A 26480-nucleotide genomic window follows, 5' to 3' on the forward strand; every position below is an offset into this window, starting at 1 on the left:
AATACTGTGTTTGACCCCCTTTCGCCTTCAGAACTGCCTTAATTCTACGTGGCATTGATTCAACAAGGTGCTGAAAGCATTCTTTAGAAATGTTGGCCCATATTGATAGGATAGCATCTTGCAGTTGATGGAGATTTGTGGGATGCACATCCAGGGCACGAAGCTCCCGTTCCACCACATCCCAAAGATGCTCTATTGGGTTGAGATCTGGTGACTGTGGGGGCCATTTTAGTACAGTGAACTCATTGTCATGTTCAAGAAACCAATTTGAAATGATTCAAGCTTTGTGACATGGTGCATTATCCTGCTGGAAGTAGCCATCAGAGGATGGGTACATGGTGGTCATGAAGGGATGGACATGGTCAGAAACAATGCTCAGGTAGCCTGTGGCATTTAAACGATGCCCAATTGGCAGTAAGGGGCCTAAAGTGTGCCAAGAAAACATCCCCCACACCATTACACCACCACCACCACCAGCCTGCACAGTGGTAACAAGGCATGATGGATCCATGTTCTCATTCTGTTTACGCCAAATTCTGACTCTACCATTTGAATGTCTCAACAGAAATCGAGACTCATCAGACCAGGCAACATTTTCCAGTCTTCAACTGTCCAATTTTGGTGAACTTGTGCAAATTGTAGCCTTTTTCCTATTTGTAGTGGAGATGAGTGGTACCCGGTGGGGTCTTCTGCTGTTGTAGCCCATCCGCCTCAAGGTTGTGCGTGTTGTGGCTTCACAAATGCTTTGCTGCATACCTCGGTTGTAACGAGTGGTTTTTCAGTCAAAGTTGCTCTTCTATCAGCTTGAATCAGTCGGCCCATTCTCCTCTGACCTCTAGCATCAACAAGGCATTTTCGCCCACAGGACTGCCGCATACTGGATGTTTTTCCCTTTTCACACCATTCTTTGTAAACCCTAGGAATGGTTGTGCGTGAAAATCCCAGTAACTGAGCATATTGTGAAATACTCAGACTGGCTCATCTGGCACCAACAACCATGCCACGCTTAAAATTGCTTAAATCACCTTTCTTTCCCATTCTGACATTCAGTTTGGAGTTCAGGAGATTGTCTTGACCAGGACCACACCCGTAAATGCATTGAAGCAACTGCCATGTGATTGGTTGATTAGATAATTGCATTAATGAGAAATTGAACAGGTGTTCCTAATAATCCTTTAGGTGAGTATAAGTCAGCGTGATTACGTTTGGTGCCTTGTATGTGGCCAGGGGGGAAGAATACGCCAGAACTCTCCATTTTTATTACCCTGAAACGGTGACCAGGCTACAGCAGTGGTTAAGAGCGAGTCGGCCGTGCGTAACGAGAACTTGGAGGGACATCAGAGCACCCGTGAAGGAAGTGACTCCTCCAGAGGCCTGTAACAGACGAACAAAGCCTTGCAACCAAAACGGTTCAAAGGGAAAAAAAGTGAAAAAGAAAGCGGACGTGTGATAGCAGCAGAAGACATGTCTGTCTAAGGGACAGGAAAGAAAACTGCAGCGCTTAAGGTAAGGTCCCTGTACAGTAAAGTGGTGTGAAAGGAATACAGAGGCCACAAAGAAAATAAATCACAAAAAAATTAGAGAAATCTGCACAGAAAGACATTTTCTCATTGTAATTAAAATGTGTTTTTATATTTCTAGGAAGTACTTCTATTCAGTTTTCAAAATGTGGACAACCTTTTTTTTCCCACCTTCAAGAATACTTGAAAGTCATTTTTTGTGTTTAAGTATATTTATTTTTATTGCCATCTTGCCCAGCCCTACTTACTTACGAAAACACACGGACCTCGGGTGCTCAAATAAAGGTGGTGCATATGCAGCTCCCGCCATAACATTTACATTAATGGACCCCTCTGCTCCACGGTTTAAAATTACAAAGTGTGACTGAAATGTACACAAAGCCCCTTAAATAAAAGTCAACAACGTGCATTTTAAAATTACAAATCAAGCAATGCAGGCATGAATAAACTGTGGAGCAGAGGGATAAATCGAGGACAAAATGTCCCAAACGCTATGAAGGGCACTGTGGAGAACGCTGACCAAGATCATTCTCGACACACGTTGGGTGCTACCCCACACTGAGCACAGCACCCATCTAATAAGTAGTGCACCCTAACAGACATTAACGTAAGAATGTATCGGCAAAAGATCTCCTCCTACGCTGACAAACATTTGTCGATTGTTGTTGCTCTTGCCTTTCATATCATGGAGTATCGCTGGAGTTCCTTTGCACGCCATGACCGTATATAAACCATCCGTGTAGTGTAAGGACAGCAGCACAGGTCGGTCTGCGCAGGTATTTGGTGCGCGTGTGTGTGTGTTGTTTCCAGTACTTGATACTCAGCAGATGGCGCTGCTGTTCTTCCTTGTGCAGTGCACGTCGCATTCAGCAGATGTCGCTTTGTTCTTTTAATTTCTGCCAATGTCACCCTCTTCAACAGTTTGCCATAAGAAAGCTGTGATCCCCGATAATAATATGAAGGTTGCCACTACCCACTAGCGCATATCATGTCGTGAGTTTTTGATCGAGACCAAGATAGGGTTCTAGCCACAGTGGTTCACAAGTAATGATGTCGAGAGATACAACTCTTAGCATTTTTATAGATATGGATAGATAGCTATCTATATGAGAGAGAGACAGCAAATTATAAATGCTAGTATTAGAGCCTCATTGCTACAAGTGGAAAAGATTAAACATTTTCTCAGTGAATTCAGAGATTACACACACACACTCCAATCCCTGTTGCTTTGAAAAGTTACCATAACAAGCAACGTACAGTTTTTATTCAGTCTTGTGTTGGATGAGGTGGGTCTGTGATTACCACATTATACGCACTACGGTACAAAACAGCAGCAGTTTACTCAAATTTCAGTCACTTCGGTTGTTTTGGAAAGATACGGTGGCACAGTGGGATCATGTCAGGCACTTAAAAGTAACGACACATGCAATTAAAAGTGCACTCCACTTGGAAATCACTGCTCAGGGCTCTTCCAGCTGAAAGGCCAACTGCACTGCCTGCCCTACACAGTGAATTTCCGGCATGTCAGCTTAGGTTTGGTTCAGAGGAGTAAAACCCAAAGTGCTGACAATGCCAGTGTAGACGCCCTTTCTAATGCTTGTATTTTTACTTTCCATCGATGAAATCACTTTAAGAGCAGTTCCATACTGAAAGGCAGCGACATAGCTAAAGGCCCTGTGCTGCACTACCGTAAACCAGAAAATGTTAGGACAGTATGTCAAATGCAAATTAAAAAAAAAAAAATGTGGTTCTATAATTTACTTATTTCATTGCAGACGGTATGAGCCCAAGATATTTCATATTGTGTCTGGTCAACTTTATTTCATTTGTTTTCATTTGCATTTCAGGCCTGCAGCACATTCTGAGAAAACTTGGGGAATTATGGGCAGTAATGAGGTAAAATAATCAAATACTGATGTGATGCAAACAGGTGACTTGGTACAAATGCAGCATCCACAAAAAGCGGAGTCTGTGAGGAGCAAAGATGGGCAGAGGATCTCCGGTTTCTCAACAAGTGGGTGAGAAAAGTGATTGAACTGTCTAAAAACAAAACAGTGCATGATATCATTAGACGATTCCAAGAATTTGGAGGAATTTCAGTGTGTTAAGGGTAAGGGTGCAAGCCTAAGCTGAACACCCATGATCTCATTAATGGCTGATAAAGCCACATGGCCAAGGGATTACTTCGGCAAACTACAATATGGAGTCACACTCACAAATGTCACTTAAGTGCCGTCGACTTCTCTGGACTCGGAGGCCTCTGGGGATGGACTATCGCACAGCAGAAACGTGCATGGTCGTCAGACGAATCAGCATTCCAGATGTTTTTTTCTTAGAAGAAACGAAGACCGTGTGCTCCGGCCCAAAGATGAAAAGGACCACGCAGACTCTCATCAGCAACACATCCAAAAGCCAGGGTCTGTCATAGTATGGGGTGGTGTGAATGTCACGTGAACTTCTGTGATCGCAGCACTAATGCAGAAAAGTACATGGAGATTTTAGAGCAACGTATGCTGCCCTCTTTTTCCACTGATGTCCATGCATTTTTCAACAAGACAATGCAAAACCACATGGTGCACACATGACAGAGGCAAGCCAGCAAAAGAACAGGGTCCGGGTAGTGGACTAGCCTGCCTGCGGTCCTGACCTGTCCCCCGAAAAATAATGTGTGGAGAAATTTGAAACGAAAAACATGACAATGGCAACTCCATAGTGGAGCAGACCTTATGACGGGTTTGCTGGAGGAACGGGACAAAATAACACCTGAAATGCTTCAACGCCCTTCAGTGCTGAAATGTCTTTTAAAGTGTGGTGAGAAGGAATGGCAACTTTATAAAGTGGCGAAAGCTTGAACGTCCCAATGAATGTGTTGCAGATCTGAAATGCAGGAATGGATGGACATTAACAAATGAAACGAAGATGACCAGAGAAAAACAGGAAATATCTTGGGCTCTCACTGCCTGCAATGAAATAAAAGTCAAAGGAAATTTAGGAATCACTGCATTTCGTTTTAATTACTTGCATTTTCCATACCATCCCAACTTTTCCTGATTCGGGGTTGTATTTTAAGCCTGTAAAGAAATGGCCTGTTGAAGTTTTATTCTATCTACTTAATCATATTTAAGGTAATGGAGGCCAATGATTAGAGCTGGACAGTTCAATTTACTGTAAGGATTTGAGCAGTTCTGTTACGCCACACCGAGTTAAACCTTTTTAGAATTTGCTGGTCTGCTGTATGAACGTCCCAGTGACTCCCAACTTGAGCAGCTTTTGGTTTTTGTTCCAAATTGACGAACAGCTGTTTTACCTCGAGGGTACGCGGGGAGGTATCAAGTTCAAATCCACGAGGGCCACAGTGGCTCCAAGTCTGACTATTCTAACGCTTTCTTAATTAGTAAACCAATTGCTGATATTAATGGAACAGACAACTTGTGCGGTCATTTTAAGATTTAGAAACCATAACCATAAACAACTCAACAGAAGACCAGATAAATTAATTCCCAGAAGCCGCCATTTATTGTCCAACCAATTCCGTACTCATTTACGTAACCTGCTCATAAAGGGCAGGGCTGGTCCTGCCAGCGATCATCATGCCTGAGGCTGGAGCAGACACCAGTCCAACCAGATTGTAATTTAAGACTCCGTTCTTCAATGTTTTGTCATTGTATGGCACCTCAAGGCTTTTGCAGCGATTTTCAGTCATGGCTTCTATTTACATAGTCGTAATGAGTCGGAGGCACAGTCACGTAATCTGACATGCCTATCGACTCACTCCAACTAGTCTGTGAGTCTTTGTGATTGATTTTGTCTGGGGTGGGCTCTGTGTGTATCGGAGCTGACAACCAATGAACGCTAATCCGGAGTTATGATGCATATAAGGTCGGGGTTATTCTTCACGCGACGCATGCTCCAGCGGACACTCCTGCTATACATGCGTGCAGACTTCACGTAAATCTGGAGGAATCCACCAGGTGGCAGTGCGAGATATCATCACGGTGAGAACAGGTTCGGCTTTGCTGTGTTGTGAATGGCCTGAAACAGCCATTAAATTCTGATGACACCTTACCGCAATATCTCTGAAAAGGATGTTTAACGATCAAATCCATCAATCCAGGGATGTGTCCATTACAGCAAGTATTGGGCATGAGGCAGAAACAATCCCTGGACGGGAATCGGCTCATTGCAAAGTGAATACAAGCACACAAATACACTGCCGTCATTTAAGTGACACGAAATCTGCATGTCTTTGGAAGGAAACCGGAGCTCACTGTGGAAAACCAGCAGGAAAAGATGAAAACTCCAAGCAGGGAATACCAGGGACGTGACTCCCTGCGAGACAGCAGTGCTACCGCTCTGCCACCGTGTCACCTCCATGTGAGTAATTATTAAGAGTATTCATTATTTAAACGAAATTAATTTATCTGTAAAATGTAACATACATACTTTAATGCATTTCATCATGAAAGCGATATCAAGTATAAATCTAACGATTCTAAATGTGCAGAGAGTTGGAATATCAGACATGTCATGTGTTCTGTGTGGTGATCAATTGCCGTCAGGTCAGGAGGAAGCCCCAGAAAAAAAGACAGCCCAGAAGACGGTGTGTGAGACTTTTAAAATGTATCGTGTCATTACGATCAGGAACACGCAACGCTTGAATATAAAATCACCACGAATGCATCTATCTGTATGTCGACATTTTACTTCACCACATCAAACCATTCAGCAGACATCGAAGTGCACACATCGTTCTTGTAGGATCCGCAAAGCGCCTTTCTGTCACAGGTAGACAGTAACCAGAGACTCTGACTTTTAGCACACTGCGCCCCCCGACTTTTTGCCGGTACTGCAACTCACGCATGCGTCGCGTTAATTTCCGAGGACCTGCTCAGAGGACGTGTGAAATGAATGCTGGGAATGCGTGGCAGCCATGATGCGGGCGCATATGCGTTCTGAGCGTGAAGTATAAACGAGCCCAAATGCAGCAATGAGGAGGGATAAGAAACACAGGTTTCTGAATCTCACAAATGGAATAAAAGCTCATCTGTCTGATGGTTTTGTGTACCACGGCAGAATGGGGAAAACAAAAGGCGCGGAGAATGAGGCAACAGTTAACCCTTCATGCAGCGACAGCACACTATCATGAAAACAGGCAAACATGAATGTGCTGGAAGGTCGGCACGCTTTCAGTAAACGTGGCCAGTAATTTAAACTGACACGGTCCGGAAACTGAGATCACCAAGTCTGACACGCCTCACAACTCCAAGTCGCTTTAAGCTGCGTCCACAGCGCTACATTTTTGTTTAAAAAGCCAGACAGTAGTCTCCAGGTTTGCCTTTTGTCCACATTATCCCTGCACTTTTAAACTCTGAAAACTTTCCTCAGAGCCGAATATTTCTGAGAACACCAGCTCACAGTTGCACTTCGTATCGCATTCTGATTGGTTCGTGCTTATTATGCGGCCCTTTGCTGATTGGATCTTGCCCACTACATCTTCACTGCTTCACTTTTACTCGTGTTACTCTGAATAACAATTGCACCTCGTTGTCACTCCAGTTAGATCAGTCTGGTTTTTGGTTTTTCATTTTCACCACCGTGAAAGCGTTAAATGTCTGGCATGGAGGACACGTCCTCATCCGGCCAAGTGTTGGTGAACATCTACACCATATGTGGTTTTGGTCATTTTAGTGTGGGCAGTGATACTTTCGCAAACAATTTGAAAACGCTAGTATGGACGGAGATCATTTTTGTTTGAAAACACCGATTTTAAATGAAAACTAGGGAGCTCTGCCCCCTGTTTGTTTCGCTCGCCAACCCCCGGGTGGGCCCTACGCCCTAAGCCACTTCACGGCTCTGCCGCTCGCTCACGTATGGGGAAGCGGATGTACAATTTAAACAGATTGTTAATTTTCTTGGAAATTGTTATTTATGCACAATAGAACTATTTTACATTACAGCGAGTAAATAACCATACAGTGGGATGCAAAAGTTTGGGCAACCTTGTTAATAGTCATTATTTTCCTGTATAAATCGTTGGTTGTTACGATAAAAATGTCAGTTAAACATATCATATAGGAGACACACACAGTGATATTTGAGAAGTGAAATGAAGTTTATTGGGTTTACAGAAAGTGTGCAATAATTGTTCAAACAAAATCAGGCAGGTGCATAAATTTGGGCATCGTTGTCATTTTATTGATTCCAAAACTTTTAGAACTAATTATTGGAACTCAAATTGGCTTGGTAAGCTCAGTGACCCCTGACCTACATACACAGGTGAATCCTATAATTAGAAATGAGAGTATTTAAGGGGGTCAATTGTAAGTTTCCCCCCTCCTTTAATTTTCTCTGAAGAGTAGCAACATGGGGATCACAAAACAACTCTCAAATGACCTGAAGACGAAGATTGTTCACCATCATGGTTTAGGGGAAGGATACAGAAAGCTGTCCCAGAGATTTAAGCTGTCTGTTTCCACAGTTAGGAACATATTGAGGAAATGGAAGACCACAGGCTCAGTTCAAGTTAAGGCTGAAGTGGCAGACCAAGAAAGATTTCGGATAGACAGAAGTGACGAATGGTAAGAACAGTCAGAGTCAACCCACAGACGAGCACCAAAGACCTACAACATCATCTTGCAGCAGATGGAGTCACTGGGCATCGTTCAACCATTGGCGACTTTACACAAGGAGATGCTGTATGCAGAGTGATGCAGAGGAAGCACAAACAGAGCCGCTTGAGGTCTGCTCAAGCACATTTGGACAAGCCAGCTTCATTTTGGAATAAGGTGCTGTGGACTGATGAAACTAAAATTGAGTTATTTGGGCATAACAAGGGCGTTATGCATGGAGGAAAAAGAACACAGCATTCCAAGAAAAACACCTGCTACCTACAGTAAAATATGGTGGTGGTTCCATCATGCTGTGGGGCTGTGTGGCCAGTGCAGGGACTGGGAATCTTGTCAAAGTTGAGGGACGCATGGATTCCACTCAGTATCAGCAGATTCTGGAGACCAATGTCCAGGAATCAGTGACAAAGCTGAAGCTGCGCGGGCTGGATCTTTCAACAAGACAACGACCCGAAACACTGCTCAAAATCCACTAAGGCATTCATGCAGAGGAACAAGTACAACGTTCTGGAATGGCCATCTCAGTCCCCAGACCTGAATATAATTGAAAATCTGTGGTGTGAGTTAAAGAGAGCTGTCCATGCTCAGAAGCCATCAAACCTGAATGAACTAGAGATGTTTTGTAAAGAGGAATGGTCCAAAATACCTTCAACCACAATCCAGACTCTCATTGGAACCTACAGGAAGCGTTTAGAGGCTGTAATTTCTGCAAAAGGCGGATCTACAAAATATTGATTTCATTTCTTTTTTGTGGTGCCCAAATTTATGCACCTGCCTGATTTTGTTTGAACAATTATTGCACACTTTCAGTAAATCCAATAAACTTCATTTCACTTCTCAAATATCACTGTGTGTGTCTCCTATATGATATATTTAACTGACATTTTTTATCGTAACACCCAACGATTTATACAGGAAAATAATGACTATTAACAAGGTTGCCCAAACTTTTGCATCCCACTGTAGTAAAAAAATAGTAAAACGTAATAAATTGAAATAAAATTATGCTTCATGTTGTGTTATTCATTTTCATTCTGTTTGGCTTTGAAATTAACATGCAAATACTTTTTAAACTTACACTTTTACTGTAAAACTTCAGCAAAAACAATATTTGGAATGACCTTTTCATCAATATTGCTTTGAATTGCGATTCTGTGTTTGGAGTTACATCGTGACAACACAACGTAAAACTGCCCGCGAGTGGATATCGTGTTTCTCTCTCTCTAATAAATAAACCGACTTTTTCAAATGTTTGTCCCTGTGATTTATTAATTGACATAACAAAAGCTATTCTAACGGGAAACTGTAAACGTTTTAATACAAAAGGCATATCAAAATCTCCTTTGGTGTGTAATTGTTCAATCAACTTTGAATACAACTAATCTTGTCTCATTGCATAGCTCATCACTCAGACATAAATTACGCAATGACATTACGATACATCCTTCTTTCAACAGTAATTCGACCGGTGGAAGACCGGACAGTGTTAACGGTTGTAGATATTCTTCAGGAAATGGGAAGTTGATGTTTTCATCTTCGGCACCATCACCACCAGCTGTTTCAGCACAGTCTATTGATACGCACTTAACCATTTTGCCACCTAACTGATCGACAATCTTTGTGTTAATTCATTTGACTTCGTTTCTCAGTTCTAGGGTTGCCCGTGTACTAATTTCTTCTGTTGATAGCCCTTCGGGATAAAATTCTTCAAAAAGATTTGGACATAATAAGACTTCTTTTATTGAGAACTTAAAGTGAGAAAAATGTAAAAATTCAGAAGAGCTGCGAGTGCAGGAAGTGTGTCTGACAAAAGCATTCACATAAATGAGAGGTGAGAGGACCGCAGGTGTGGGCCGTGAACCGGAAATGGTTGGGAGGAAGAGCGGGACTTGAAGAAATCTCTTGGCATTTGTCTCGTCGCAAGATTTTCTTTTATAATAGAGAGACTAGTAGTGTGGATATACATCTTATTGTTCTCATTCTGTTGCACTTCATTTTGAGAGCACCTCCAAAAAGTTTTGGGTATTTCTTAAACCTTCACCTTTTTCCTTTTCATATACTTTAACTGAAACGTTGTATGATAGACACACAGGTGCAAATAGAATTAAGGTAGCTAGTCATCTGTTGACTTTTTTCTCATCTCAAAGACAATTAAGGGTCCTAAATCCTAAAAGCAACTTAATTAAAATTAAGGCAAAAAAATAAAATAGATTTCACTGACATTACTGTTTGATTATAACTGAATAAAGTGTCTGGAATGAAACCCTGCAGTGACTGCAGCCCTCGAGTGACACTCCTGCTCAAACTGATCTCACTGTCTACTAAGGTCGACTTTTCTTTTTTTCTTACCCCATATTGACAAGTTGAAAAGCACAGTAAGAGGAAAAGATTGAGAGTTGCATTTTAGAAATGGATACCTTTGCAGTAACTTTAAATGCTTTCTTAAGTTCATCCTAATGTTGACAATTAATAAGAAGAGGAACACCAACTGCTGCGACATTAGTGACAGCCACTCAGGCACACTCAACAGTAAATAACCGGATCACTTGAGAATAAAACTGAAAATTGTTATGACTATAAAATCCTTAATCACGAAGAAAAAAAGAATGAAATATTAGACAAAAATTCTTGCTACATTCCAATAGAAATGTGGAAACCCCAGATCTGTACATTTCTTGATGGACTCCAAAACACAGAAACCTTTAGTTCAAGGCTAACCACCTCTTCGCTTTCAATCCAGCAACTGAGAAGGCTTTGGTTCAAAGAAAATGGAAATTGCTTTAAAGTTTAAGTCTAATTTAAGGGACATGAAGAATAAAATCATGAGCATGACAGGTCTTTATCTAATCCATGTTGTCTATTAGGTTTTGAAATTCTGAGATATTTTTAACAAGTATTCGTTATTACAGTTCTGCATACATTTACACCTTTATACATTCGAAATCTTGTGAAGAAATTTTGGTGTTACATTTCTTGTGTCATGTATTTTTTTTTTTTTTTAGCAAGGAAGAAGGAAGAATTAGCCTGCAATGAAGTGTTAAAATAAAATAATTCTTATCACCCACAGAAGCCTAATAAAGGAAGAAAAAAGTTACTGTAGAGCACTGTGATATTTTATCATTTTAAACCTTGCATAACAAACGCTGCACTGCCATCTCTTATGAGAATGGAAAAGACAGAAGAGCAACCTCAATGTTCCTCACCCACATTAGCCTGGGACAGAGACTCGGCTACAGAATGTCCAGCCTTTGGTTTAGGGCACCGGCATAAGAATCAGAAACCCCGGGATGCTGTTACATTCATCGTACAATTGTGTGCGCATAATTACAGTTTGAATGTTTCATATTTAAAGGTTTTGAAAGGTTCCAGTCACATTACTTCACAATTTCAAATGCACATTCTTACATACTTCATACTTATGTTATCTACTGTAGACTACATTATAGCCTACATTAGCCCATATTATATATACATTAGGGGGCTGCACCCCCTGCTCGCTTCACTTGCCCACCCCCAGGTTTGGTTTACTGGATATACAACTTAAAGAGTTTGTTATTTTCATGGGAATTGTTACATATGCATTATTTTCACTTTTACTTTAAAACTTTTGTAAAAACAATACTTGTCCTTTATTTCTGGTCCCGGGCGTGGTTACATCTCTTTCTCACAGGACGTATAACGCTGCTCGCGTCGTGAAGGAGGGGCGGCTGAACGTACGCTAAGGAGATGTGGTCGGATCATCTGCTGGCATGTCTCCTCTCCCTCCCAAGATTTTTTTTTAGCATATATGTGTGCCTTTTTTTTCCTCTTTGTACCCTAATAAGCTTTCATAGGACACTCAGATGGGCTATGACTCGCCTTTTCACAATGACTTTGCTATCTGACAACTTCTTTTTTATTTCGGGCACTGTGCGACTTTGTGAACTTGAGCTTTCGAGTTTCTCCACCACGCTATGTCACTCGATCAGCTTCCTTTACTTGTTTGTACCACTCTTTAAACCAACAAATTGTACGTTTTTTTTTTGCCTCCACTTGGTATTCGCTGAAATTCTCCTATTTTCCTCTCGTACTTTTGCCATTGTCTTTTCACAGAACACGGAGGTTAAGGGCTATTTTTTATTGATTTGCATATTCAAAAAAGCGTAATTCTGGGAGGAGTTGGGGCGGGACAGCAGGCGTGTGCACGTGCATTAATTGCCAAGCTGACTGGGATTTATGGAGCGGAAGGACATGGAAGTTGGCGAACGCACAGATTTATGCATCTGGATTTTTTGTGCATAAGTACATTTCCGCTTTTATGCTTACATCATGTTATAGTGCGAGTTCTATGCACGGCGTTATGCATGAGGCCCAAGGTGCCCAGTTATTTATTTCATTACTTCAATACCTCTAGATAAAAAAAGTATATAAATTTAAAAGCAAAGTAGTGCTTATTAAAACAGAACAACAGTAGTACAAGAAAATATTGCAAAGTCCGGATATTGTCTTAGAACACTTACTGAAAACTAGCAGCAATGTCCAAAAAGGGATGTTGTCCAGGGCAGCCTTTAGATTCAGCAGGATGCACGACTTGCACTCTTTGACTTTCAGAATGGTGCGTCTTTCTCTGCTGTACCTCTGTCTCTGACGTAGCACTTTCTCTTCTTCTTATTCTCACCAGTTGTTAAACTGTTCTTAATAAAGCTCTTTGCCATCATCCAAAATTCATAAAACTAAAATCATGTTTAAGCTCACACAGCTGCCATTATACATGGGGGCCAACAGTGCGGCATGCTTGTGTAACTTAACAGCTTATGAAACCCTACACACATTATGGTATTAGTTTTACATTACAGATGACAGCCAAAGAGGGCAGAGCCAAGAAATACCCTCGACTACAATGCTGCAGCTTTTACACTTTAAACAAATAATCCAAACATTCAGGTAATTCTTAAGTGTAAAAGCATAACGAGACAAGGTCCAATTTTCAGTGGCCAAGCACAGAATAGAAAATAAAGTGTATTGTCAGGGTCCAATTTGTTCAAACAATAGTTTTAAAGAATTCAATCATTCATTAATAATAATGTAAAAAGCCAAATTTCTCCCAGGGACAAATACATTTCTGTCTGTCCATCTATTCTTGAATTATCAACAGTTGGCATTTGTAGATTCAGATTTTAAAAGATAAATAGTAGGGCTGTTGTTGAATTAAAACATTTAATTGTAGGATTAAAATATGCAATCAAACTTAATTGCAATTTCTAAGGTTTCCTTCAAGCATATTAGTATTTTTCTATAAAACAGAAATCATTTCTCATACAAAACAGTTCTAAATAATCCATTGGCATGGGCATTATCAAATCATTCCAGTTTATCGAGCAGTTCTGTGCAACAGAAGCAACGTCCAGCCACCACCAAACACCCGGCAGTTGCTGTAATATTTGTGAAATCCAGTATGAATGGTTTGAGCCTCAATGCTGCAGGACAACATACCAGAAACACAAATAATTACGCAATTCAATATTAAATAAAAACAAACATAAAATCCTGGTTTATCTTGTGTGCACAATCAGCACTTCAGTAACTCGTATGTTGTGAGGCACACAAGTCAACTTCGCTGTTGTTACCTGTAGAGGAGAAGTCATTAATTAAACTGATAATGTGTATAGATTTACTTTTAAATAGCAAAGGATAGATTATAAAAAAAACAAAACATTGTAAATATGTATCTGACAGTTTTAAGTCTTTTCATCTGCACATTGATTGTATCATTTATAAATTAGAAAATAAGTCTATCTTAACCTTCTGCCCAAATGGATGTTAACATTAGCATGATCAATTTCCACTAATTATTACCTCACTTCACTGGTTACAGTAGATTGTGGGCTAATGGTGGCTATCATGTAGTCTGCAGTGGATAACATACAAGTAATTAAACAACAACATACCATGTCTGCATTGGGGGAATCGAGTGACGGTACTCTGTGTCATCTACTCTTTAGCTGCTTGGACAAGGCTAGCATCTGCACCGTGCCGTTTCTCCGCCATGGTTGACAGAAAAAGCGTATCGGCAAGCGTATCACATCGCCAGGGACTGGGCTGACCCACTGACATTCTGTCTCCCACTCAGACCAATAACTCAACAAGCTTTCGTTTCACAGATAGTCTTGTATTAGCAGACATCACAACGGTAATCTTTACACTCTGTGTATCGTGTTACTCTGGGTGTTCTGCTATACGGCATGGTGTGACTTTTTTTTTCCGCCATCGATATGTGAAAGCAGCACAACAGTAAGGATGATGCGGACGCATAGTCTCACTTGGCATGCAGCGCCTTTCTGTCTGCAATGGCAGCACAACACAAAAATGAAATTCATTCACTCTGCTTGTGTACGCGGTATATGATTTTAATTGTTACTACAGGGAGTCCTCGGGTTACGACACAGTTCCGTTCCTACAACAGTGATGTAACCCGAATTTTGGTGTACGTCGAAACACACTCTAGCCTAAGTAACTTACCTATCTTAACACATTTGCAAGATCATGATCTAGAACATAAAAACACAAAATCTAAGCCTGAAAAAAAAGAAAAGGACCTAAATATACTGTACTGTAGTAACAGAAAAAATGAGAGTAAAAAAGTCCTTACCTTTATTCCTTCTCATGTCTCAGTTTTTTTAAGTTTTTATGGGAGTGAGCGTTGTAAACTCGAAACGTTGTAACCCGAGGACCCCCTGTATATTATTCTGTGCACTTTAAAGAGCTAGTGTAATGTGTATATATGTACAGGACGGAGCAGGGAAACAGGAAATTTTCAATTCATGTTCAATGCAAAATACATTTAATGATGAAACGTACAGGATATGCAATTAATGATGGCAATCAATATTCATTCAATATTAATTTTATGTTTTGAAGAAAACCTCGTGAAGGTGTTGTCCATTTCTCCGTACACATTCTGACGGCCTGTTGTGGAAATTCTGCATTGCTGGACATGACGTGTCAAGAAGAATGCCAGTAATTTCCTCTTCAATCCTCCTTTTTAGTTCAGCAATAATCACAGGTCGTATGCGGTACACTTGGCTTTTAAGGTGTCACCACAGAAAAAAAAAAAAATCACAAACTGTGAGATCTTTGGATCTCGGAGGCCATGGAATGTCACCGTTGTGTGAAATGATGCGCCGCCCAAACAATCGTCGAATAGATGCCATCCATTGTCAGGCAATATGTGAAGTGGCTCCACCTGGGGACTTCTTTTTTTAAGGCTGAACCCATTTCTTCGAAATTGCACAGCCATGTTGTAATCGGATGAGCAGATGAGACACAATCAGGACATCTTAACTGGTAATGATGACCAAATTCCCTTTGCGCAGCAGTCATACGATCACCATTCTTATAAAAGCCTTTCACAGCGAACCATTCCACTGCTCCATTATAACTAATGGCAAGGAGGTCTAAGCGAGATGGCATTGGTCCCAAACAACTGCCAACACCAAGTTCTGAAACTTCCCATTTCCCTGCGCCACCCTGTATACGGGTATATGAAACGATGTGTATGAAAATATGGGATGAATCACAACGTGATCCTGTATTATATGAGACAGGTGGCAACTTTACTGGTATGTTTGGACCATTATCAAGAAACAACATACTGTAGGAAACGAGATTTCATAAAATATTTCAAGGTAGTCTATCTGAACAAAAACTGAGGCAGCTTGCCTTTTGTTTTTTTAATATAGTATTCAGAAATATGATTCTAATGTCCTGACAACAGTAGAAATCATTACTGATTAATGCATTTTACACATTTATATATATATATATATATATATATATATATATATATATATATATATATATATATATATATATATATATATATATATATATATATATATATATATATACACACATATATATATATATACATACATACATACACACACACAGTCGATTCTGGTTAATCGGACCAGCCGTTTATTTGGACCGAATCCTAAAGAACCGAAACAGATCATATTACATAAGCCTTCGCTTATTTGGACCAAAATTCCGTTTAATCGGATCAAAGAACGTGACAGAGAATAAGAAAAAGAAGCCACAAGTCGCCTGCGGAAAGCGGATGTAAAGCAGGTCAGCGACATCGGGAGGATCCCTGGGCTTCCTAGGAGAATTTATGCTTTTATCAAAGGTCAGGAAGTCAGAAAATTTGTACCAAGTGCAAACCAGTCGGGGTGAACATGCCTGCTCTTTCTTTCCTAAAACGGACCGCCCAGTAGCTGGCGACATGAAGTCGAGCGTAAACAAGTGCAGTGAGATCACACTAGACGAGTTCTTCAAATGTTGACTGGAATTTGGTAATGTAACCTTTTTTTATTGTGCTTTGCATGCTGAGTGTCGTGTAGATCGTTTAAAAAAATTTGTAGATTTCTTTTTCAATAAACAAAGTTGTAAGCAACCGTACATGTACATGTACGTAGTTCTTGTTTGTATGTTCGCCATACGTGTGTGCAGCACAATCAAAGTCATAATGACATTTTAATATGTTACTTATAGCACATCCCGTCTTGGTTGCACATGTGTAGGGCATGTTCGTGTAATCAGACCAGCCGGTTATTAGGACCAAAATGATCGCGTCCCGATGTGGTCCGATTAACAGGAATCGACTATATATATATATATATATATATATATATATATATATATATATATTATAAAGAGAGAGAGAGAGAGAGCACATCTGTTTTTTTACTTGACAGTTGTACATAGCTGTCAATTTGTTTTAGCTTGTATTTCATCAGTCAGGCTTTGCACCATTCATGATATTACTATTACTTCTGACGCTTAAACAATGGCTTATTTGATTTTTACTATTTTAAAATTTAATATTAACTTTATTTTTCTTTCAAATAAAACTGTGATGTGGGAATTTGGGCCGCCTAATTGGAGGGCTCCTCACATTCACATAAATCTATCAGGCCAAAGACGCATTCACAATTGCATGTTTATGAGGCTTTTTTTTTTTTTTTTAATTTTTTTAATTCAAGTTTTTAAATATAAGTAGAAAAAATGCAACAAGCAAATCTGACACAAGTCCTGTCTTGCCATACTTAAAAATGTTGAAATGATAGCTCATAAATATCATTTCTGAGATGTCTTTACAAGTCTGAATTGCAAGCACTTGTTTCCAACAGTGTATTCCTTATTTTTCCAATTTTAATTCTGGCTCTACATATTTTATGTTTCTGTCTGCAAAGGCAGCAAAATCAGACAGGAGGTGAGATCTTTGGTCTGTGTCTGCCACAATTTGCTTCCCTTGCTTTTGACACCACCAGCAGCAAAATGTGAGAAAGCTGCAAAAACAATGGCAGGAGAGTCTCAGTTCATGTACGGTATCTACTGTGGGTCACTTCTACAGCTCCACTCTACTGGCAAATTCCTGGCAGGCAGTTTAATAAAAGTGACGTGGGGATAACAGCCCTGTGGGGTGGTGGGATGTTGAATCAGTCATGTTTCCTCTAAGCAATCTAAAGTGCAAACTAAGTTTGTATATAAACCAATAGAAGACCATTGATTTTTTTTTTAATGTAAGGTCACAATCAACTTTATTTATTCACAAGTAATTGAAAACATTTTGGCCTATGCGTTATATTACTTTAGAATCTTATTACCACTTGTAATCCCCACCACTGCCCACTTTAAATCTTTTGCAGGATCACATACTAACAACTTGACATCTATAAATACAAACAGGACAATTCAAACTTCCTGGTAGAAATCTTATCAAAGTCTGTGTACTCTTTTGTATTATCTCTAAAAAATATATATAAATATATTATAAATCATTTGACAACCTCTGAAAACGAGGGTATAGGCAAGCAGGTTATGTTGCCATTAATGGCTCACTTAGTCTGGCTAAAGTGATGCCTTGCATCCAATCTTCTTTCTTTGTTAACCTCATGGAGGTTTAAACAAAAAAAAAAAAAAAATAATAATAATAAATCAATAAACATAGTCTATTTACTTCACATTGTGGGGGACAAACAAAAAATCCCGACTGTTTTCGTCTCACTCATTGAGCTCTGTCTTGATAACCAACTGTGTGACATCCCGAGAGTCTCCTGTCCCCGAGAGCTCTTCATTCTCTTTGGAATCAACAAAGACGGCTACAGGAGAGAAATGCAGAATCTTTAGTACACAACAAGACAGCACTTCACTTAACAAGATGCTACACGATGGAATTTCGCAAATGTCCTCACCTAAATATACAAAATCCCATATACAAACATATTAAAAGACAAAACCAGCTTTTGCTGTCATACTGGTCTCTCCCTGAATTTGCAAAATAAGGGTAAGAAGATCAATGCTTCTGAGTAATGCATCATTGAAGTAAAAATACAAATAAAAAAACAAAGAATTCTGTTCCATGAAAAGTACAGACTAGAAACCAACCTTTTTCTTCCGACTTTAATACTAATGGCACCTGCTGTTCTTCAGGGTTTGGTAGGATTGAAGGTTCTACTTTTGGTCGTCGAGGAGGCCTGTTCTTTGCAATAAGTGATGCTAACTTCTTCCGTAAGAGCTTTCTCTCTGATAGAAGAGGGAAAAACAAGTTAAACTTATTTCCAAAGCTTTTATTATTAAGAATATAAGATCATTTTTTTAATTAGGGCTGTTGAGTGACACATGAACAGACGTAGCCTCCTTAGCTTTAGATTCGAGTGTTACTCGGCCTGCAAAAATCGTGCTAAAAGCGTTAGTTCCGAGTGTCACTCAGACAACTGTACAGATGCGTCTTGCGTAAGTGTTACAACCGAGAATCACTCAGGTTTTAAAGTGCGGTCAGTGCTGCCATTGTTTGGAGAAATTACACCCGAGTGCAGGTTTTCACCAACTGTAAAATATCTGCACTTTACCAACAATGAAGACTTTGATGAGAATATTCATCCAGTACCCAAACTGAAGAAAATCTGGGAGACATAGCAGGCCATTGTAGCAAAATTTCAGAAAATTTATATTCCGGAGTGTGACGTCAGCATCGATGAAAGTCTTATGGCTTATAAGGGCAGACTGTCATGGACTCAGTACATCGCTTCAAAATGAGCTAGATTTTGCATGAAGTTTTATGAGCTTTGCGAATCTAAAATAGGATACATTTGGAATTCGGCTCGCTACTCAGAGAAAGGGACATTTTTTGATTCGAAATACAATCAGTACGGCCTTGTTACGTCATCGATGCTGACTTTGATGGACGCTATGCTGGATCAAGGTTACTGTGTTACTATGGCCAATTTTTAAACTTCGCCACAGCGATTTGACATCTTGCTTCTTCATTTCAGAAATCACTAAATTTTATGTTGATGAGCTGAAAGTACAGAGGTAAGATGAGCAGTAGGGTAATACGTTGGGTTAAGCGGTCAGATTGAGGAATGAGTAACCCAACACAAAACTAAATTTACTGAAATAAAAATACCTCCATTATTTTATTCCCAGATGCTCTGAGTGTAAGACAAGAAGCACACTATTGGCACACGCTGGTCCTTTGCAGGAATCAACTGCACAGCCAAGCAGAAAAGAGCGTGCTGCATGCAATCCGATAATAGAAACATGTTAATAAAGCATCAGTTTAGTTTTTATCCGGCTATTTGCGGTTGATATGTTGAAAAAGTGTGATCAGGTGATATAGCAGCCAGTGTTCATACTGAGAATCTTCGGTGCTCAACGTCGAGGACGTAAAAAAGGGGATGGGCGTTATTTACTTCACAGCACATGAAGGACTAAACATATTTATAAAATACAAGAAAATGATCACAGGCTTCATGCTTGTTTTCAGATTCGTGGTGGCCGATAAGGACACTTAACTCTTTTCTGTGGATTTTAATGACGTCGGGAGCATTTGGCCAAACGAGAACTCCAGAAGAGTACTTGCATGTGTAAAATTGAGGTTTTTACGAAACTAAGTTTCTGTCTTAATCAGGTTACTGACCTTATCCTGGTTTAGTGTGTGCAGGCAAGTGCAGTCCCTGATATATTGCACGTGTTAGTTGGTTGCACTAAAACCAGAAACTTTTCCCCAAGATTAAAAGAATAGAAGCAGATAGATAGATAGATAGATAGATACTTTATTAATCACAAGGGGAAATTCACATAGCAGAACTCAATATGGTAAATCTTAGTTCCAGTGCCTACAGAAGCCGAGAGAGGATGTGCAATATCGTTATTTTTTTAAATTGTCTCCTCGAGACAACAGACTAATTTTATCAAGATGTCGGGAAAACGAAAATTTGTTTTCTTGAGATAACGGAATAATTTTACCGTGATCTCGAGAAAACAAAACTTTGCTCCTGGCATCAGGCTCGCTTAGATTGCGACACCTACTGAGCTGACGCCTTGCTAACCATCTTCTTAAATGACGGACACCAACGTTATTATTTTCTAAACTAAGGCATAAAGATATTTCAGCCTGCGTCAGCCTTTAATTGAACAAAAATATGACGCACTGATCAATACAGTTTTGCTCTTCTGCCAATTCAAACAGGACGTGGCTTCAATAAGCTAAACATTAAACGTTAGATACAATTATTTCATAATTTCGAGAAATCAACATCTTTTGTTTTATCGAGATCTTGATAAAATTATTCCGTTATCACGAGGACACAACTTCAAAAAATTACAATATTGCACGTCCTCTCTCGGTTTCCGTAGGATAGGACTAAACCACATTCACATGTATATTTTTGTCTTATTTAGAGATTTTGTGTGTGGAGATTTCATTTCTATTTTGAATTTTTACTTTAGTATTTGCTTTAAGGGTGTTGTTTTTTCTATCACTGTCTTGTTTTGTTTATTTACTTGAGAAGATGTTGGCTACACGTTGTCATATTCTCATTTATGTTGTCATTGCAGGAGCCGCAACTATCAGGATCTTCTGGTATAAACATGTCGGTGTATGGCAGTTTCAGTAATACTCAGTAGGTATACTTAGTGGGGTTTTTTCTTGACAATTGTAAATTAAACTAGCCCTAACATAAGCGTTCTTCATTATTTGTGATCTTGGATTTGATTCCGGTTCCAAAAAAATTGCTCCTGCCCTTTGGTTTTGTTATTTCAATTCATTTTTGACTTTCCTGGTTTTGATCTCTGCACAGTCCTGAATACAATTTCACCCTTTTGTCTCACAATGATTGTGCGTGTCAATAGAATACCCTTACCAGTGTCCACCAGACCTGTATGATGTGCTGTTCATTAAAAAAGAATGATATTAATAGGTTCTCCTAGAAGTATATTGATAGAGATCACCAAAGTGAGAGCTAAATGTAATCACCAACATTTGAATTCAAAGAAAGGAGGATACCAATTAGTGACGCAAACAAAATACAGTGTGTGTGTGTGTGTGTGTGTGTGTGTGAGTCCACAGATACTTCAGGAAGTCTATGTAATGTCTGCACACCAGTAAAGAGTCAACAAAGAGAGCTAATGAAATTCTGCACAGGACTTAAGGGAATACCCCAAACAAATATGGTATTTTAATATTTTACTTACCCTAGCAACTTTATAGTGATGGCAGGAAAGAGAACAAGACTGAAACCTAACAGCTAGTAAGAAACAAGTTACCCAAACCCATCTTACTTCTTTTTCCCAATGGCTTCTTTTTCTTCTGCTCCTGTTTTGGCTTGTTTAGGTGCTCCTCTGCATGAAAAAGGGCCAAAATCAAAACAGGAGCTAATACTTTTATAACAGAATACTAACATACATACAGAGTTTAAGGCTAACTAAGTAGTTGGGGATTCTCTGCAACAAACATTCAATACTAGTCTGACCACTAGGTGGCACAATTAACACTCAAAAGTAGCAGAGAAAAGCAGACCGCAAAAAAACACACACTTCTAAGTCTTGCTTTATTTCAGACAACATTATGAAAATAAACACACAAAACTGAGAACATTTATATAAAAAAAAAAAAAGAAATAGCTGATAATCTCTTTTTTGTTTCTTTTCTTTTGGCATTATAGGAACTATTTTGTAATACTTTCAATTCAAGCCCCTGCAGAGTGCTCAAATCCAGATTTAAGCAACTTCACACAAACACACTGCATTTTTATTTATACAATCACAATATTAAGTTTCTTTTCTGGGGACACTTCAAATTATCCAAGCACCAAGAAGCTCTCACATGACAGAGGATTTTCACTTTGTCCGGTTTCTCTTTTAGGATAAGGTTGGGTCGGGTCTGGAAGAGGTGCTTGTTGAGGTCACCGGGGGCACCTACCCTGTGGTCTGGGCATAATGCAGTGACAAGGACATTGTGCTATACAAATTGGCACTGTCCTTCGGGTGAGACATAAAACTGACATTTTGATTCTCTGTAGTCATAAACGATCCTTGGGCAGCTTTGACAAACAGTAGGGTGTTTCCTGGCTAAAGTGACCATCACGACCTCAAAATTCCTGCCCTCTACTCATCCCGTGTCTCTAACTGGCTGTCTCGCTCACCCCTTTAACATACAATAAATAATGTGTGTGGGGAGCACACTGGTGTAACAATGGCTGCTGTCACATCGTCCTGGAAAATGATGCACATTGGCAAAAGCTGAAGGGACTCCCCACTGCGCTTTGAGTAGGTTAGAAAAGCACTATATGATAAATGGTATTAACTATTATTATTATTATTATTTTTAATCAGTGGCTAATATATCAAATGACAACTGTTAATGCACAATTGCCAGCAGTGATCGTTTTCATTTTCAAAGACTGTTAGCCAAAAAATGCATTTAGCACAAAGGGCAAGTTTATCGTGAAGATTATCTTTCAGTATTTCTGATAATAAATTAATGAGGCATGAACAGCTACAGAAAGACAGAAATAGCCGATTCCCATAAGATACTAAATATGGGCAGAGGGCTCGACTCACGCTGCAGTTTCAGAAAGTGTTGAAAAATGCATTTACTGTAATGACTGTGGTCAAAGGGATTTTTCAGACAGAAAACCATGACCACAGTTCTTACATGGAGCAAGTGTACTTATGGTAACTGTTGATGTGTAAACTGAAGTAATTGGCTACTAATGTTTTCAGCAATTCTGTTCCTGTGTAGAAAATATTGGATAAAAATCAAAATAAATGTAATCTTTCAAGATGAAATCTATAAGTCATTCTTGTCCCTCACTCAATTTATAAGTAAAGAGCATCATCAGTTACATTTAGGCTCACTAATTGTGAATGTTCTATTGAGCGTCTTGCATGCTAACCCTAACCCTAACCCTAACCCACCTGACCCAATTGAAGACTACGTGTCTGTCAGTCAGCTTTATTCGGAGCAGTTTTGTTGTACTCTGTTATTTGAAGAGAATACAACAGGACACAAAAACTGAACAGGTACTGAGAGTCTATGACCAAAACATTAAGGCAGTCTTAAGAATTAGAGGCCAGACATTTCTGGAAATGCAGTTTGTTTGTTTGTTTGTTTATTTATTTATTTTCGTAACCTAAACCTTACCTATTTATGTAACTCCCAGCAGTGGATACAACGCAGGTAAAAAGAGCAGTGTCACACACAGCCAGTGGTACAATTTACAGACGCTGATTAACGTAACATGGGCATCTCTGGGATGAAAGAGGAAATCTGGTGCCTTCCGAGACTTGTGGGGCGGTAATGCTAACCACGTGCTAGCCACTCTATTTTTAAAAGTTCAGTTGTATCATTTATTTATTAATATAAACCTCACAAATGGGGAGGGGGAAAAACATGTGAAGTGCATTTGTGAGTTTATACTGCAGTACATAAAGGGAAACAAATTATAGCAATTACATATGAAAAGAAATATGAACAGAAAAGTAAAAAAAAAAAAGTCACCTCCACCTCTCTCAATTCTAATAGCTCAGTTCTTTGACCTCAAATCATAAAACAAAAAAAAATATGCGATACCAGCATGTACAATAATAATAATAACAGCAATGTATACACTTCTCTGAAAAATTAAACGGTTTTAACCAAGGACTTGCTTCAGGTGGAGAAATTGGGTTGACAAAAGAAGTAGCCATAGCTCAATGGGCCTCATGTATAAAACCTTGGATAGATTCCATAGTAAAACACTGCTTACACTAGAAAGGCAAAAACAGTGTGTGTACTAAAAAAAAGAAAACGATTTTTTAAAACTGTATCTACTGTACATATCAGGTAGCACCCTAAATTCCTTTATAAATCTCAAATCAGCTTATAACTATGCGCTCAGGCATACGCAGTTTGCTACTCTCCATCCCCTCCCTCCACTAACTATGTATTGGCATAAAACAAAATCCTGTTTTGAATATTTATGGCAATGTTCCCAAGTGACACCTTTACTTTCACACCATAGGAGAACACAGAAAATTAAACTTCACTAAATGTAAACTTGAGTTATTACTGGCATTTGATTGAGTTTATGGAGTGGCTGGTGGACCTGCTCCCCTCCACCCCAACGGACGCACTGTGTCACTAAAGTACGTCTCAAATAAAGGGCGTTTTTATTTTTTCCTACGTTGATATAAATTACAGTATGTTAATCAATGAATTAAGTGAACAGGGACACAGTTGCTGCACTATGGCCTTGTAATAAGGAGTCTGGAGTTCTTGTCCCTGCGTGATGTTTGGGTCTGTGTTGGCGTGCTCTGGTTTTCAAAGAGATGGGTGAACTGGTGATGCTAAACCATCTCCTGATGTGTACGTATGTAAGTGTGTGTTCACCCTGCGATGTGTTGGCACACCCTGCCCAGAGTCTGTTCCTGCCTGCGCCCATTGCTCACTATGACAGACTCCAGCTCCCCCTGCCCCGCTTAAGCACAATTAAGGAAGGATTAATGGATCAACAGATACTATGACCTGTCCAGTCCGAAGCAACTTTCACATGCAAGTCACCAGTCCTTAAACAGGACTGAGAAATGCTCTGTAGAATTTCAGTTACAGGTTACTTCACAATTTCAGGTTTAGCATGAGAGAGGCTGTTTCAGCTTGTTGTCTTAGGCCGGAGTTATACTTCACGCGACGCGACGCATGCTGCAGTGGACGCTCCTGCTATGCAAGCGTTGTAGTGTTTATACTTGCGCGTACTTTACGTAAATCTGGAGGAATCCACCAGGTGGCAGCGCGAGATATTATCGCGGTGAGAACATGTTCGGCTTCTCTGTGTTGTGAATTGCCTAAAACACCTATTAAATTCCGATAACACCTTACCGCAATATCTCTGAAAAGGATGTTTATTGATTAAATCCATAAATCCAGGGATGTATGTGTCCATTCCAGGAAGCATTGGGCACGAGTGAGAAACAGTCCCTTGACGAGGCCTCAGCTCATCGCAAGGTGAATACAGGCACTCACATACACTAGCGTCATTTTAGCGGCACCAAATCCCCAAATCTGCATATCTTTGGAAGGAAACCGGAGCTCAGTGTGGAATACAAGCAACATAACTCCCTGTGAGACAGCAGTGCTATCGCTCCGCCACCGTGACACCGCCATGTGTGTAATTATTCCCCCACGTGTGTATTTATTAACAGTATTCATTATTTATACGAAACTATATGTAAAATGTAACATACACATTTTAATGCATTTCATCATGAAAGTGATATCAAGTATAAATCTAAAGATTCTAAATGTGCAGAGAGTTGGAATATCATACATTTAATTTGTTCTGTTTGGCGATCTAGTGCTGCTTTTCGCTGCTGAAGCAAAATGCCGACATACAGATGCATTCGTGGTGCTTTTATATTCAAGCGTCGCATATTCCCGATCGTAATGACACTATACATGTTATAAGTCTCACATACCATCTTTTGTGCCATCTATTTTTTATTGTTTTACTTTACCTGCTGTCAGGTCCAAGAAGCTCATAGCGATTAAAAACTGGGATGACGTTTATGACCGTCTGCTTTAATGATAAAGTAAACTACGAGGTTAAAGTGGACAATTCGAGATTAAAGCCGAAATTTCCACTTTAATCACAAAGTACACGTTTTCACCGTGTCCTTTATTTTTTTTCTCAGTGGCTCAAATATAATGCTATACATTATGTTGCTGTTGTTAAGTTGCAAAAATTCAAAAATAAAAAAGACATATATAAATGACACGATACATTTTAAAAGTCTCACATACCATCTTTTGTGCCGTCTATTTTTTTTTTTTGCAACTTCACATCGGCAACATAATGTATAGCGCTGTATTTGAGCCATTCATCAAACAGCAAAGTGCGCACATCGATCCCCGAATGATCTCCATAGAGGCTTGCTGTCACATGTAGATAGTAAACAGAGACTCTGACGTCACGTTCCGACTTTTAGGACACTGCGCCCCCCGACTTTTTGCTGGTACTGCAACTCGCGCACG

General features: G+C 39.6%; 1 protein-coding gene across 4 annotated transcripts in view; it reads right to left on the minus strand.

Moving 5' to 3' along the window:
• Positions 1-13312: 13312 nt before the first annotated feature.
• LOC120536921 (lethal(3)malignant brain tumor-like protein 2) overlaps positions 13313-26480 on the minus strand; it is a 79955-nt gene continuing 66787 nt past the window's right edge. For 3 of the 4 annotated variants that reach the window (XM_039765495.1, XM_039765498.1, XM_039765497.1), the window contains exons 15-17: positions 21752-21811; positions 18575-18712; positions 17697-18288 (exon numbers count right to left, since the gene is read on the minus strand). In XM_039765495.1, coding sequence (XP_039621429.1) covers positions 18191-18288; positions 18575-18712; positions 21752-21811 — 296 coding nt within the window. In that variant the 3' untranslated portion in view covers positions 17697-18190. Of the gene's footprint in view, positions 13753-17696; positions 18289-18574; positions 18713-21751; positions 21812-26480 lie in introns of those variants that run through there. The other variant, XM_039765496.1, reaches the window with a different exon arrangement.

The sequence above is a fragment of the Polypterus senegalus genome, chromosome 10 (genome assembly GCF_016835505.1).
Source record: "Polypterus senegalus isolate Bchr_013 chromosome 10, ASM1683550v1, whole genome shotgun sequence".
Taxonomy (NCBI): domain Eukaryota; kingdom Metazoa; phylum Chordata; class Cladistia; order Polypteriformes; family Polypteridae; genus Polypterus; species Polypterus senegalus.